At 42.8% G+C, this 16,536-nt stretch overlaps 1 protein-coding gene across 2 annotated transcripts in view; it reads left to right on the forward strand.

Annotated features, from left to right (window-relative positions):
- Positions 1–16,536, forward strand: part of LOC136576244 (ras GTPase-activating protein 4-like) — a 143,953-nt gene that overhangs the window by 32,695 nt on the left and 94,722 nt on the right. For both annotated transcript variants that reach the window (XM_066575369.1, XM_066575380.1), the window contains exons 2-4: positions 9,543–9,599; positions 12,085–12,198; positions 15,847–15,908. In XM_066575369.1, coding sequence (XP_066431466.1) covers positions 9,543–9,599; positions 12,085–12,198; positions 15,847–15,908 — 233 coding nt within the window. The remainder of the gene's footprint in view (positions 1–9,542; positions 9,600–12,084; positions 12,199–15,846; positions 15,909–16,536) is intronic.

A 16,536-nucleotide genomic window follows, 5' to 3' on the forward strand; every position in this document is an offset into this window, starting at 1 on the left:
GCAGCAGATATTCCATTCTCCTTTAAGCAGGCACTCATGAATATGTGATGTGTGTGCATCATCTGAATATAGTTACAGCATTTATTTAGCTGGATGTTATTTTTGTCTGTTCCTTTAGCATTACCATTATTACCTTTCAGATGATAGAGTTATTTTCCAATACTAACTGCAATTGTTCAACATATGCTTCATGGAGAATAATTTAGAATGTGATTATCCACAAAGCCATCTGGTTTTGCTGATAACATTGGCTCAAAACCTAAATCCGTATAAACTTGGCTCAGGCTGTGAAAATCCACTTCTCTTCATTTCCAACATATCACAATAGGACCATTCACTAGTTTTAGTAGGTGTGCAAAGAGGAACTTCACCCCATGCCAGTATTATCTTATTACAATAGTGATATATAAAGCCAATACATCAAGTCATGACATTTAAAACCAGTGATATTTTCATTAAGATTAATCTCTAGGCTGGATACTTTTTTGTGATTGTTTTTCTTGTTTACTTTTATGCTGGGTTCCCACAGGACGCTTTCACCATGGAAATCTCGCGGTTTTGCCACAGCGAAAAACTGCAAGATTTCCGTGGGATTAGCGCAGCTTCAAAACTTGCAGCACTTGGCTGCGGGTTTTGGAGTGGCCTTGCCGCATCCTTTTCCGTTGCGGCTGGCTCTCCCTAAGGCTGGGTTCACAGAGGGCAGATTTGCTGCGGAATTTCCCTGCGGTATTTCGCTGCGGCAAATCCACCTGCGGCCGCTAATCCTGGTGTTAGCCAGCCCATGCACTCCAAATGTCATGTAAATAATGGCCACCACACTTAGGTCTAATGTCCACGGGCAGATCGGATTCCGATTGTGGGAGCCCGCAGCGGAATCTGACTCTGCCCGCAGCCGAGGACCCTGCATTACCTGTCCGGGTCTTCTGCGTACTGTCCGGGTCTTCTATTTCCTGGTCTGCAGATGCGTACAGAAGCATCATCCAGCGCGCATGCACAGTACTTTTTTTTTTTTAAACTCCTGCTTTCCCATGGAATCCACGGCCAATCTACAGTTTAATTGCAGACAGGCCGCGGATCAGACGGCTTCCATTGACTTCAATAGAAGCCGTCAGTGTGGCATCCGCACTGAAATGGAGCATGCTGTGAGTTGTTTTCCATACCAAAATGTCTGCATATCAAATCCGCATACTTTATTTAATTTGCGGACGCCCATGATCTCCTATGGGCAGCTTGATTTGCGGATCTGGGTCACCCACGCAGATTCCGCAAATCAAACCCGCCCATGGACATTGGACCTTACTACATTTCTCCTGCAGTGGTCACAGCGAAGGACGTAGCTGGCCCAGATGCTGATGAGACAATCCCTTTTAGCTACTTATTTTCAGTACCTTCATGCCTTGTACATCAGTACAGGACAAAGATTATTTGAGTATATTGAACATATATTTTAGGAGGGCCTGTTAGTGGTCTCTTGAGAGCAAGAATAGTGGCTAGCAATTATCCAGTAACTCCAATTACCGAAGAAGCTTAGGAGCACGTGCCACAGAAAGCTTTTCACATGGTATTCCACCACTTATTACAATGGCACCACATCCAAAACTTACTCCAGTTATAACCTCAGGCTGTCTAATATTTTTAACTTCTATGCCTTGTGGTGGAGAAGGAAAATACCTACGTAGTGATCAGCGCCACAGAAGACGTAGGGATCATAGGAGAGTTGTGTTCTAGGATTGTGGAGAGAATCCAGGCATTAAGAAATAGCAATTTTCTTGTAATAGGCCTGTGAGATGAATGTGGTCACCGCTGATCTGTTTAATTTAAACGACTTGTTTTAATTTCAGTCATCCTCATCCCCACTGTTTTTATACTTCCAACATGCTATGTTGTGCTGTAAAGAACATTTGTTCTTATCTTGGCTGAAGTTAACATTTATTAGTTCAACATTTTGCAACCAAACACATACACAATATTGAGAAACAGGTTTGTTGTTGTTAGCTGTTTAGGCCGCCTGCAGACGGCCGGGTCGGATCCCGCTGCGAGAATTCTTGCAGCGGGACCAGACCCGAGCTCCTGCATTGACCAGCGCGGCACTCGCCTCTCCTGCGGCTCCAGCTCTTTGATGTGCCGGCTGCCGGCCAACCAGCATATGTGCAGACCAGAGCCATCGGCCGAGGAGTGACATTTCTGAAATAGAGCATGCCTCGATTTGTTTTCCGCACGTGATTTCACGCAGACGAATTGCGGCTGTCTGCCTAGGATTGCATTTTCTAATGCAATCCTATAGCAGCGGCAACGGGTGGAAATTCTGTGGGAAATCCCACAGCGGAATTTCCCCCCGTATTCAGGGGGCCTTAGTCATTCACGACCCTTGGCAACCCTAAAGGCTCTCTCTCCCTCCATGTTTTTCGGTTTTGCACTGCTTCTTTCAATTGTGTGATATCCATGCCAGTATCAGCTTTGACAATATCAAGCCATCATGTTCTTTGGCGGACAGGTCAATAAAAAAATGTAATTGTTTTTGTATCACTATTTGTGGGTGCTCGCTTTTTCTATTTTCTAATAATATAGTTGTTGTTAGCCGTTTAGTCGTTCATGACCCTCGGTGACCCTAAAAGACAGCTCCCTCCATGTTTTTCGGTTTTGCACTGCTTCTTTCAATTGTGTGATATCAATGTCAGTATCAGCTCTAACAGTATCAGCCATCGTGTCCTTTGGCGCCAGGTTGTCTTTTGCCACTGATCTGTCCAAGCATTATAGATTTTTCTAGCGACTCTGCTCGCATTACATGGTCAAAATACATGAGTCTGAGTCCGGTCATCTTGCCCTCCAGTGATATATCAGGTCTTATATGATTCAGGAATAGGTTTATATTATTGTAAAAAGAAAACTGTATATTTCATTGACCTGATGATAATGAGTATTATTGCATTGTTGATATTTGAAAGTTACTTTATATATTCTTCCCATGATGCTCGGAGTTTGGGTCATGAGACCCATGCTTGGACCGGACACTCAGCTGTATTATGGATGCAGCCATGTTTGTCACCGGCCAATGTAGTGGAGAAATATAGATTATGGCTGGGTTCTAATCTTTATTTTCATGTCTTCATTATAACTGAGTATTGGTACTGTTTAATCTTGATGCCACCGGAAGCTAGGGGTTTGACATCCCTTAAATGGAGGAACGCCCCGTTCACACCCCTTGCTCCCGATTGGCTGCATTGTTGTCCGGCTGGGAAGATAATTTGGCCGGAGAACATACTTGCAGCTGGGCTAGCACAGCTCAGAGACCGAGATGGACCCCCAGGAGGCTGCTGCTTGCAGCAGCGGTGAAACACAGAGCACTGTGCAGAGGCCTAGAGGGACCCTGAGGAGCTGCCAACAGCGGCGAAGCCAGTGTCGCCGCTTGCACCACAGCATGAAGCAAGTGTGGCTAGCAGGTCCGCTGCGGTTGCCACACTGTCAGAGTTGGCAGCGGCGGTGGCCTCCTTACAGGAGCGCACGGAGAGTGCTGCTGACAGTGACCGGGGGGTGGGGTGAGTGGTACTGGGGATTGCAGGGAGTCAGAGCGCTGCTCATAGTGACGGGGGTGGTGGGATTCAGGCAATCAAAGCGAGCAAAAGCAGACATACCCATCCCACTGTATTCGGCAGGGTGGGAGCAATGTCAGCTCCCCATCCTGCTGTGTTCTGCTGCGCCCATAGCTGTATGTGTGGGGGCAGAACACCTGTGGACTACGAACAGCATCAGCCAATGGGAAGCTAGGGGCCTGACAGGGGGCGTACACTACAGCAAAGGGCAGTCACCCCATAGCTTCCAGTGGCGTCAAGATACAACAGTACCCTGTGTATTTGTGAGGATAACTTTACTGGAACCTTCATACAGCTTATCCTGGAGTTGGTCCCCTAAGATTGTTTGGAATTGGAGGTTTCATCACTGTAGATAGGATCCCTGCATGGCCCACTGTGGATGTATTTGGATGAGAGTATGTGAACAATGAATTTTCAGGATTCTGTATTACAGATTTCGACGGTTGGAGCACATATGACCTTTTATAGCATGTTACACTCTTCCATAAACTATAGCGAAAGAGAAGCGCTTATTATGAAAAATATTTTTTTCAAAACCCCAGACATCCAGGAAACAGATGCATCCATGCTATTTCTGCATCAGAGAAAATTAATGAGTGGAAATGAATTTAACCGAGATTGCGAGCACTCAGCTGGGAAATCACAAGACTTTCCTTTTCAAATAAATAATAACTGGAGCCAAATGGGCATTTTGCAGCTTTCTTAACTAGTGTAAACATATTTTTTGGGTGACTGCCTGAATGTTAGTTTGTGTACATCAGTATGCCGTGTTACGTGTAAACGTGGATTAAGATAACACCTTTCATGATTTTTATGACCAAAGCTTGTATATTTTTATTTATGCTCATGCTAGAAGAACGGATTTCCGCTTACTAAACATTAACCAGTTTGTTTACTTCCTATTTGGGGTCAATATATAAGGACTTTTTCTTTTTCTAACCTGTATCAGACAGATGCCATTAAGAACCTGGCCGAAAACTGAGCAATGCTTTAAGGTGCTCTACCCATAAACCCTTACTAGCCGTCAGCCAAATAAGTATGTGGAGTGCTATATATGAAGGGAAGACCCATCTGTAACCCATTCTGGCAATATTCCAAAACCTAAGTATTTGACGCTATATGCAATTAGGCCACTATCACATGGGCTACAAGAGCTTGCTACAAAATCATTGCACACATGTATGTGAAGCCCAGGGTTCCCAATGGGTTCGTTCAGGCTACACAACATCTCATGTGGAAGATCCCATTGAAAAACCATGAGCTTCACATACATAGTTTTGTAGTGATAAATTTGTAGCAAGATTTGGTAGCCTGTGTGAAAGAGGTCTTAGGCCTCCTTCACACGCGGTACATGATATCACTTTGAGAAAATCACAGCCATATCGCATCAGTGGTCCGTGCAATATCGCTGCCTTTTCTTGCCGCAATACCGTGATTTTCTGGCGCTATATATATATATTTATATGTGTGTATATATATATATATATGTGTATATATATATATATATATATATATATATATATATATGGTTATGACACCACTTGTGAGGATTTTTTGGGAGGGTTGGGGTGGGGGGCTGGAAATTTAAGCCCTAACCCGAAAAGAAGCCCTAGCTACAGGAAAAAAATAAAAAAAAGAATACATCACCTAGAAGTGCTGTCCGGTTCCGCTGCATCTTCTTCCCGGTTCCCGACACTGTTCTTCATCATCTCTTTTGGCCGGGGATTAAAAAATCCCCGCCTCCTGGAAGCATCACAACCCTCAGCCAATCAGAGGCAGCGCTTCCAGGAGTTGCAGATTTTTTAATCCCTGGCCAGAAGAGATGATGAAAAACAGTATCGGGGAGAAGATGCAGCGGAGCCGGACAGCGCTTCTAAAGTGATGTGTTTTTTTTAAATTTTTCCCAGCAGCTAGGGCTTAGTTTAGGACTTTTGACAGTAGGATTTCCTACTGTCAAAGTTGAATCACACTTACGAAAATCGTGTTTTCATACAATGCAGCAGAGAGGAAGGCTCTATAGGAAAACATGGACTACAAAACCTCACGAGTTGCATGCATATTGTGAAACCCGCGAGGTTTCTGACTAGCAATGTCACATGCTACAAAACATCGCGAACGTGAAGTAACCCATAGGAAAGCATGTGAGAAAATCGTGCTACTTTGTCGCCTGTGTGAAGGAGGCCTTAATCAGATCTATCTCTGTGGCCAGTGCTCCACATTGCAGATGCCCAGTTTGGATAATTAGTTGTAAATGTCTATTTTTCTCACTGTAGACTGTCTTTCAGACCCATAGGTTGTATTGTCACACATGGTATCTTTTAATAATGTTTTAGCAACTCCTGTTTTTTTCCATGATTATGCTTATTCAATGTTATTCATTTTCAATGTCAGAATTTAAAAAGGCAAAAACTAGCTTGTACTTACATTTATTAGAAGATTTCCTTATGTTAGCAGGGCTGGCTGCATAGCTTTTCAGCCATTGCCCACAAACAACCATTCAGCTGTGGGCATTTGAAATATGTCAATGGGTGATTCCCCACCAATTACTGTCAATCAAATGTGACGCAGTCACGCCACTCATTGTACCGTGATAGTATATAATTGGCTATATTTTGGCTTTGGTATCTTTACTGCTTTGCAAAGCATCTTTAAACTGGCAGAACTCAGTTTGGCTTCCTTATTGTAAAAGTGATTGATCTTGCTGTGTTCTATGAACCCCTAATCCAGGGAAGCACTGGTCTAGAAGGTCTTTATGTGAGTACATCAGTGGCTACATCATATAGCCAGGAGGAAGTACATTAGGTATATATAATGAAAAATATAGTCAGGTAATATATCTGGTATAAACCTGTAATTGATGGCCTTCTGGCCTCATGTATTTGCTATTGGCTAAATCAACAAATATTTTCTTTACTTGTCTAAGAAAATCTCCAAGTTATCTTTGAATTGTGTAATAGAAAGAATCAAGATGACCTTCACACTAGGAATGTAAAACCAAAACCCCTGGGAGGCCCTTCTGATGCCAGCAAACTAATCTCCTTCCTATTTCTAGCTACAAAACATACTATTGCCAATTTGTGGCGCAAAGCCTCCCTTGACTTCTCTGAGGTCAAGTGCCAAATGAATTGGTAACCAATAAATGAAAAATTCACATCAATGCTGGCTGATTGACATGAGAGTTTTTTGAGGGTCTGGATGCCATGGTTAAATTAGGCTCTACCCCACAAGATACGACCTCTAGCCTCCCTTTAATAATAATGCCTCTCTAAACCCTGTGATACAACCCTATACTTCCTTTCCTGATATCAACCCCGCAGGAGAAGTTTCTCTGTCTCAGGTACCTCACCCCCCCCCCCCCCCTTCCCTTATCTTTGCCCACCTCCCTCCTCCTGTTGTTTATTAGACGTTTGGACCTGGCCAGGCCGATATTTTAATTTACTTTTCTAATAACCATTTAGAAATGTTCATACAAGGTATAAAAGATTTGCTCATCTAGTAAATCATTCATTGTGGTTCTTTTGTTTTCTCTTTCTTACTTTTGCTATTATGAACAACACAATGTTCTGATACAATGTAACTACAAAGTACCTTATTCTAGCTTTGTTTCACATATGTAATTTTCAAATTTCAATAAAATAAAAAAACAACAAGATACTTGTCAAGGAATTGCTGGGGTTGGACCCCACAAATCAGCTATTTAGGGTGCCTGAGGCTGTACCATTTTTGCCTGCTGGGAGAGACAGTTTAATTATCATTACTTTCTATATTCACCTAAATAAACTGCAGAGCATAAGTAAATAAAAGTCAGGAGGATGAGCTGTGATCTCTTCTATTATAGCTATATGACAGAAGATGTGTGACTATCAGCAGTAACTAGAAAGGCGGGGCCTGTGTCCTACTCTAGATAGTTTCTGCAGTAGGATCATGTAACAGCATTAGGTCTCATGCTCATGGCCATGACAAGCTCTGCAAGTGAAATACCACAGCGGAGTCCATTACAGCGCCCCCCCAAAGATTCCATACCGACCTCCAGATCCGCTGTGCGAGTCCCGCATGACGCGGCCAGCAGTGTCATGTGACGTGCCAGTGGTGATCGGGGAAGCGTATTCACGCTATACTTCCACTGTGCTACAGCAGAAGTATAGTGTGACAGCCGGCTTCCATTGCCTACAATCTAATAGCTGCGGTGAATCGCCGCGGAATGCGGTGGAAATTCAGCCGTGGGCATTAGCCCTTACACAGACTGAGAATTTGATTAGAAAATGAATCCATAAACCCAAGCAGATCTGAGCTGGTCAGTATTGAGATCTCATGACCATCTGAGGCTGGGAGATTCAGACAGAAATAACTAACCAAGGTAACACTAGCTCACTTATATATACTGAGGGATAGCTACATAATGAATAAATGAAAGATATATACTGAGGGATAGTTACACAATAAATAAATAAGAGTCACCAAAATGGCCCTTAAAACATACCTGTGTAAGATGCTGGTATCACCATGACTCATAAAATCAACTTTTATTCCACTCCCCGTGTCCCCCTAAATGGTCTGGGGCATGGTTTCTTCGTGAAATGCTCTTCTTTCTGTCCAACTACCAGACTGCTACAGCTGTGAAGCAGATGAGTGGAGAGTGAGAAACAGAGTGCTTTTGCTCTATGCATCACCCCTGGCATCATGTCTTAAGGCCCATTTACATGCAAAGATAATCTTTCAAACGATTGAAAGTTTTAGCGATCATTTTGCATAAAGTGTTAATGGACACTAATTGCCATTAATACTTTATCATCTTCATTTGCACGTAAAAGGGCCTCCTGGAGCTGTTTGCAGTGCCGCACATAGCTGCATTGTTCTCGCATAGGCTGGCAGCAGAATACAATGTAATCTCCCGAGCCCCGCTGTGAACACAGCATGTGGTCTGTAGAGTTATACTTTATGGTTCAAAATGTGTTTATTCGTTTTACAGGGTTAAAGTCAGTAATTTATACCATCTAATCTTATCAAGTGTTAACATGTCAACATCTCGTAAATATTCTATTTATCTATGCAATAAACTTAATAGAAAAGGAAACGAACTTGTCTTAGTATGCTTGTGTATGCTTAAATCTTGAATGTTGCTAACAATAATTCTTGCAAAAACTACGAACTATAGAGAGACAAGATAGAAATTTAAAGAAAAATAGGGGGGGAATATTAGGGTGCATTGAGGAGGGAAAGGAGAGGAGGGGGGTGGGTTGTGTGTGGGGAAGGGGATAGTCTGACCTTTTGCCGATTAAGTGTCGTCTGCTTGGTTTGTGTTTTACTCACGGTATGATGGGTGGAGTTTGTTGAGGCGGAGTGGTGCCATTCGCCACCCACGCTAATGTTTCGGGCGCGCTGCGGTGTATGGTCCATATGGACCAGGTTGCTAGGCAGCTGCTGTGCCTCATCTCGTCCTCTGCGCATAGTTCTTCTAAGTGTTGAATGCTGTCAAGCGCTTCCAGCCACATCAGTCTGGTGGGTGGCGAAGTGGATTTCCACTTCCTGGGGATTATCTGTCGGACTGCTATAATAAAAAAACGTAATAGTGACTTCTTGGCCTGTGAAAGAGAGCCTGGAAACATTGATAATAAGGCGATTTCTGGTGTTAATTTTAAATTCTTTTTGGAGAGGAGGCAGAGAGGGGGCGGGAGCTCAGTTCCTGCTCCTGGCTCTTCCATCCTCCCCCCCCCCCGCAGATGAGGACGACGTATATCGGCTCGGCGTGAAAACCGAGCCGATATACGTTCGTGGGAATGCAGCCTAATACAGTGATTTTCCTTAAATGAACATACCCTTAAGCCTAATTAATGAGAGTAAGCAATTGCCAGTTGTGAATCTACAGTACTTTATACAAGGCTGTTGTGTGTTCTGTGCGTTCTGTTGAGTTTTCAGGTACAGTTTATGACTGATTGACTTTCTGTTGTTTAGAACAGGCAGCAGTGATCCATACTGCATTGTGAAGATTGATGATGAGACAATTATCAGGTAAATATACTCTTTATTTTCTCCTTCTCTATTTGCAGCTTTGACTTTTTTAGTATTTATGAACATATATAATGAGACTTCAGATTTGACATTTGCCAAATGCTTCAGACAATGTTAATGGCTGCCTTCCAATCCTAACATTTGGCTCTTGGTATAAAGCTACATTGCTCACAGTATAACAAGTGCTGCAAACTCCCCTACTTGTGTCCACTTGGGATTAATAAAACAGAAAACGTTTATAAGAGTGTCATTAGAAACATAACAAAAAAAGTTATATATAGATATTATAATCCCATAGCTCAAAATAAATTGAATTTGTCATACTGCTGTGTATTGTGTTTGCCTGTTAACTAGAGATGAGTGAGCATACACACTAAGGCAAACTGCTCAAGCGAGTAGTGCCTTATGCGAGTACCTGCCTGATCGTCTCTAAAGATTCGGGTGCCGGCGGGGGAGAGCGGTGAGTTGCGGGAGTGAGCAGGGAGGAGCAAGTGAACAGGGAGGAGCGGGGGGAGAGAGTGAGAGAGATCTCCCCCCATTCCTACCCGCCGGCACCCGGGCAGTTACTCGCATAAGGCACTACTCGCTCGAGCAGTTTGCCGTAGCGAGTACGCTCGCTCATCTCTACTGTTAACGCTAAGCATACACTGAGATTTTTTGTATGGTAACAGCTGTTAAAAGATCAATAAAGTTACTTATTGGCAGACACCAATAATAGAGTTCCAGCTGACTAATCCCCACCTGTGATGTCACAGCAGACTGCCCAAGGGAAGAAGAAACAGGGGACCCCTGTACAAAAACAGTATATGGGCTCTTTGATTTCCCAATTTCTAATTTGATGACAGCAGGGTGCTAAACCCCTTCATTTAAATCAACTTATTACCTCCCATTATTGATCCAAAGGAAGGCAAAAGACCCCAGGTGGTAAAAGCCGATTTTCCTCATTTGAAGGGGGGGTGGGGGATTCCTTCCTGGTGCCAATTTTGCAATCAGAATAAATCCCTAGATCACCAACTGTACTGAAGCCACAATTCACAGGAGCAATTATCTCATTTAAAAGGGCCCTAAGAAGATGTGTAGCCTTTTAAAAGTGATCTAAAAGAGAACAGATAACACTATTATTTTTAAGTCAATAGTGAGCCCTTTGCCTGCAGAGCCCCTTTGCCTGCAGAGCCCCTGTGCAGCTGCCTGGGTTGCATATATGGTACTGTATGTACTCTTTTGGGCTTACGTGCTAACACTTCACTGTTGGGGTTTGTATGCAGTGGAATCAGAAGCCAATCCGGCTCCATACACAGCAGGTACTGGCTGTCTTATACAGCTGACACCTACTAGCAACAGCTGTGATCGGCGCAGATGCTGATCGTGGCAGTTAGCCCTTCAAACGCCTCCCTATGAGATTGCAAGGTGCTGTATGTTTGTCATGGCAGCCCAGGGCCTTCTGAAGACCCCCAAAGTTGCGATGTATTTTTGCCTATCAGGACAAGCCTGTGAATTGTCCTAAAAGTATGCTGGCAGAAATACCATGTATTGCAATACTGAAGTAATATGGTGTAAGCAATCAAACAAATGCAAAAGTTCAAGTCCCCTATGGGGACTTACAAAATAAAAATGAATGGAAAATAATTATCATAAAAAATAATAAAAGTTAACAAAAAAACTTTACCCATATTCATGATAAAAAAAGATCAAAACAAAAAAATATACCCTATATATTTTGGCTTCCGCCTCGTCCGTAAAAGTCCAATCTATCACAATAATGGATTATTTATACCGCATGGAGAATGTTGGCAGAAAATAAAATAACACATCTCCATAAGGGTGCCTACCCACCTGCGATTTTTTTTCCTGTGATGTTTTGCGTTTTTTCTCAAGAGCAATTAGTATAGAATGTGTTCTTGTCCATCTGGGGTTTTTTTTCCGTTTCGTGGGTTTTTTTCACATAGGAACTGTCAGTTGCATATGTGTCCTTATTTTTCTTTTAATGCACCCATGATTGTCAATGGAGGGCTGCAAAAAACGCTCAAAAAACACGCGAAAACGCCGCGTTTTTCACGCGCTAAAATCGGCAACGCAAGTGGGTAGGCGCCCTTACTGTGCTTTTTTTGGGTCACCCAGTCCGCAAGAAAAAAATGTAATAAAAAAATCAAAAAGTCATATGTACTTCAAAATGGTACCATTATATATAATTGTTTTTGAACATTTTTTACATAAGGATGCATCGCATTGCTCTTCATGCTCATGAAGTTTAAATTTCTTAGTTTGAAAAAGAATTAGCAATTTGAGGCAATGAAGTTTCTTTTTTAATAGTTATGTTAGTTGAAGAAGTATTTCCTTGCTATGAGATTTTGTAAACAAAAGCCCACAAAATGATAAAGGATTTACAATATACATATTCTGTATTTCTCTTGTTTTTACTGTTCAAGCACACTCCAGTGACTTAATTTTGCGGATTACAGTAAATCCATTTGTTTTTTTTTCTCAGGACAGCAACTGTTTGGAAAACCCTTTCACCATTTTGGGGTGAAGAGTACAAAGTCCACCTACCACCTAATTTCCATTCAGTATCCTTCTATGTTATGGATGAAGATGCACTCAGGTAATTTGTGCACAATGGACAGAAATCTCTATTTTTTTTAGCATTCATTATAATAAATATATATGTCCTGTATGTGTTTAACCCTTTCCAATCCACTGTCTGACGTCTTCCTACATTCTGATTGAAGCTTGTACAGCTCCAATGTCAAAAGACGTCCAACAGGGTATTCTTACCATCTATTGCCAGCCACTCCGTTGTCGGAGCCTCTCTGGCGCACACACAATGGCTTTAACCAGCAGATGGCACTGTTGTGTAACAGCAAAAAGAGAAAGCCTTTTAGAAAACCCTAAATCCAAAATTGCATTGGAAAGGGTTAATATACACATCGATAGCAATAGAATCGCTTATAGGTGACGTTTATATCATCGATTATCTGGTGACAATGGTACCTGTCAAGGAGGAGATATATAAGGCAGCAAGTAAACAATCAACTCTTATGGATGATGTGTTGGACATATGAAAAACAGGCAAACAAAGGATTATGATGGCTGGATGACTGGGTCAGTGCATGTCGAAAACAGCAGGTTTTACGGATTTCTCCCAGCATGTAGTAGTTAATACCTACCAGAAGTAATCCAAGGAAAAACAGCTGGTAATAGGATCATGGACACCAAAAGTGCATGTGGCGGTGGAGTGAAGGCTAGCACATCTAGTTCAATTCATGGCTCATATAGCTCCTGTACTTTGTAACTTCATGGTAAAGGAGCTGTAGAGCTTTGAATAACAGCAGCTGAGATCTCCTGCTCTATGTAGTAAATCACAGGAGAGTAAATCGGGAGCAAAACAGGTCATACAATGCAGAAGAATGAGTTTCGATGGAGAGATGAAAAATACAAAAAATTAGGCCTGTAGGCTAAAACAAAATCAGCCTTTTAGGATTGTCTTCAATAGATTAGGCGATTCATAAACTATTGTGGTTACTCTTGTTAAGGCCCATTTAGACACAACGATTATCTCTCAAAATTCGCTCAAAAGCTGTCTCTTGAGCAATAATCGTTGTGTGTAAATGTTCGCCCACCGTGCAGATTTCGTTAAGCCGTCGCTCATCGTTGTCTTTCAGCGTGCTGAAAGACAACGATGAGCCTTATCAGGGATTCACAGTGGGATACAGCTGATACTATTGTTTCAGCTGTATCCTGTACCTGATAACAGGCTCAGTATGAAGAACAGCGCAGTCCAGCTCTGTTCTCCATACCTGGTACGGAGCGCTCAGCTGTATAACAGCCAGGCTCTCCGTGCAGAAAACATCTGGATGCAGAAGACAAGCGGGGACACTCCGCCTGTCTTCTGTATCCTCCGCTCCCAGCGCTCGGCTGTATAACAGTTGTATGCAGAAGACAAGCGGGGACACCCCGCTTGTCTTCTGCATCCTCGGCTGGCAGCCCACGGTGATTGCTCATCTTGAGCGATCATCTTGCACTGTAAATGACACAACGATGATCCCTCAAAAGTCGCTTGAGCGACATCTTTTGAGCGATTATCGTTGTGTCTAAAAGGGCCTTTAATGAGAAAACCTCTTCCAAGTTTTGAAATTGCTGAGTCAAAGTCTTAACTTAAATACCATTAGGATGTTGAGGCAGGACCTTAGGCAGGTAGTTTATGCGCACCTTCCACCATCCCTGAATTATAGCAATTCTGCAAAGAGTTGGCCATAATTCCTCTGCTGCAATGCAAAAGACTCATCGCAAGTTATCATTATTGTTTAATTGCAATTGCTTTTGCCAGAGGTTGCACAACCAGTTATTACATTATTGGTGGGAATTAATTTTTGACATGGGTGATATAGGTTTAAAATTAGAGATGAGCGAGCATACTCGCTAAGGACAATTACTCGATCGAGCATTGTCCTTAGTTAGTACCTGCCTGCTCTGAAGAAAAGGTTCGGGTGCTGGCGCGGGTGACAGGTGAGTTGCGGGAATGAGCAGGGGGAAGCAGGGGGGAGAGAGGGAGAGAGAGAGATCTCCCCTCCGTTCCTCCCTGCTCTCCTCCGCCGCTCTCCGCCCCCCGCCGCCACCTGAACCTTTTCTCCCGTGCGGGCAGGTACTCGCTAAGGACAATGCTCACTCAAGCAATTGTCCTTAGTGAGTATGCTCACTCATCTCTATTTAAAATGTTTAAATACTTGAAGTTGGGCAACATGCTGTTCTATAATTCCTGAATCGCCCTTGATGCTCTGGCTCTTCCTTTGTCTTTTTTAATTTGGGCTTTATGCCGTTCCTAGGTCTCTGTAGCCCTTGATGTGTTAGTTCTTTCCTGCTCATTATTAAATCATTGATCACTGTGACAAAGGTTTTATACCTAATCTGGGGAGTCATTTAATGTGCATGTAGCAGAGCTGTGTACGTGACGTGCATGTAGCAAAGCTGTGTGTGTTTGATGTGCGTGTAGCAGAGCTGTGTGTGTGACGTGTGTGTAGCAGAGCTGTGTGTGTGACGTGTGTGTAGCAGAGCTGTTTGTGTGACGTGCGTGTAGTAGAGCTGTGTGTGATGTGCATGTAGCAGAGCTTTGTGTGTGATGTGCATGTATCAGAGCTTTATGTGTGATCATGCAGCAGAGCTGTGTGCGTGTGTATGACATGCAGGTAGCAGAGCTGTGTGTGTGTATGATGTGTGCGTAGTAGAGCTGTGCGTGTGACATGCGTGTAGCAGAGTTGTGTGTGGCATACACTTATCAGACCCTGGTCATGTGATCCCTGACCCCACTCACACGTGATTGATCACATGACGATGACGTCATCACAAGTCCTGACAGCTGCTGTCCAGTTCTGTAGGTGGCTCTTTGGGTTGGTGCTTATCCAGAATACAATACTTTTTACCAAACTCCAGAATGGCTCCTCCCACAGCAGTGCTGGTCACGTGGGAGTGCCGTCACCTCAGGTCCTTCAGCCCATCGGATCTTAGTGGTGGTGGTAGATCGGTGTCTCCTGTCAGGACCGCTAACTTGTGTCTGAGGTATTAACGGCTTAATTGTATTCTCATTTTGTTATTTTTGTCCTCCCCTTCTAAGAGCCCTAACTTTGTTCTTCTGTCAGTCTACGTCACGAGATAAAGCACCTGTGATGACGTCACTGTCATATGATCAGGGGCGGAGCATGTGAAGCACTCACTCACGGACAAGTAGTCGATAGCACTTTGACATTGAATGATCATTTTAAAGCTGCATTTTGTGTTTACTATTGTTATATTTATCTTATATTACGATTAGCTGGAGGAGCCGAACTATTTTAAATGTAACAAATTAGTAAAAATTAAAATAAATCGGGTAAGGGACAAATATTTTTGATAGCACTATGCACAGGATGGGTTCACAATGGAATGCATAACACATTATTAGATTTTTTTTGTCTTGTTCTGGATTTACCAGCAGTTTGAATGTGGCTGATTTGTCCCAATGGAGTCAGACACAACAGTTCTGGCTTTATTAATCTACTATTATCCATTAATCTTCTTTTCATTATCTTTGCTTCATCAAATACGATAACAAGTACAGATGATGTAATAAAATGACTCTACAGAGTGGGTATAAAGCCCTTTGTCACAGTAAAGAGGCCCCCAGCTCTATTGTTCATTTTCCTAAAGCAGCCTGCTGATAATACAAATAGGAGTATAGTTCAACCTCAAACAAGTGCTTCTATTTTTCTTCTTGTAGCCGTGATGACGTCATTGGGAAGGTCTGTTTAACCCGTAATGTTCTGGCTGAATACCCCAAAGGTATGTGTTGTCTACGTTTTATGCTTCTATAAGGCCATGTTTGAACTAACATTTTGTTGCTCCATTTCTATTCTATGCAATTTTGAATGGATCCCGGTCAGAGAGAATGAAAAATCAATTTGTATATTTTCCAGAAGATGCAATAGAAAACCGAACTTTTATAAGTGTGAACAACAAGAGTGAGGAGGGACAAGAATAAATGGGAATGAGGAGCCATAACAGGGTCACTGTGGGCTCATTGGAAAAGAGGACATGGGGGAGACAAGTCAGGCTACGAGTATGCTAGTTATTTGTATTTTACATGCAGGGAAATGATAGTGAGCCAAGATGTCATAGGTAGCCAGCTGCTGTGGTGAGGCTTATTTATATGGCCCTTTGTTAGAACTACGAGAGGTGAGCAAGGAGCTGTCAGATTCGAAGAGAGGCCGAAATAGACAAGGTCCCCAAGGCAAGATAAAGAGTTGCTCTTTTTTGCTTGCTAGGCAGTCTTTTGAGACGGAGATCGCAGGAAGGGATAACACAATATTAGGCCTAATTTAGTTGTGAAGATTAGACTGGCATGATGGGATACACCTGTCAGAGGTGGGACTGGGTATTTCCAATAACTCCCTGCAGGAGAGTCTGTAAA

This window comes from Eleutherodactylus coqui, chromosome 1 (genome assembly GCF_035609145.1).
Source record: "Eleutherodactylus coqui strain aEleCoq1 chromosome 1, aEleCoq1.hap1, whole genome shotgun sequence".
Lineage (NCBI taxonomy): Eukaryota > Metazoa > Chordata > Amphibia > Anura > Eleutherodactylidae > Eleutherodactylus > Eleutherodactylus coqui.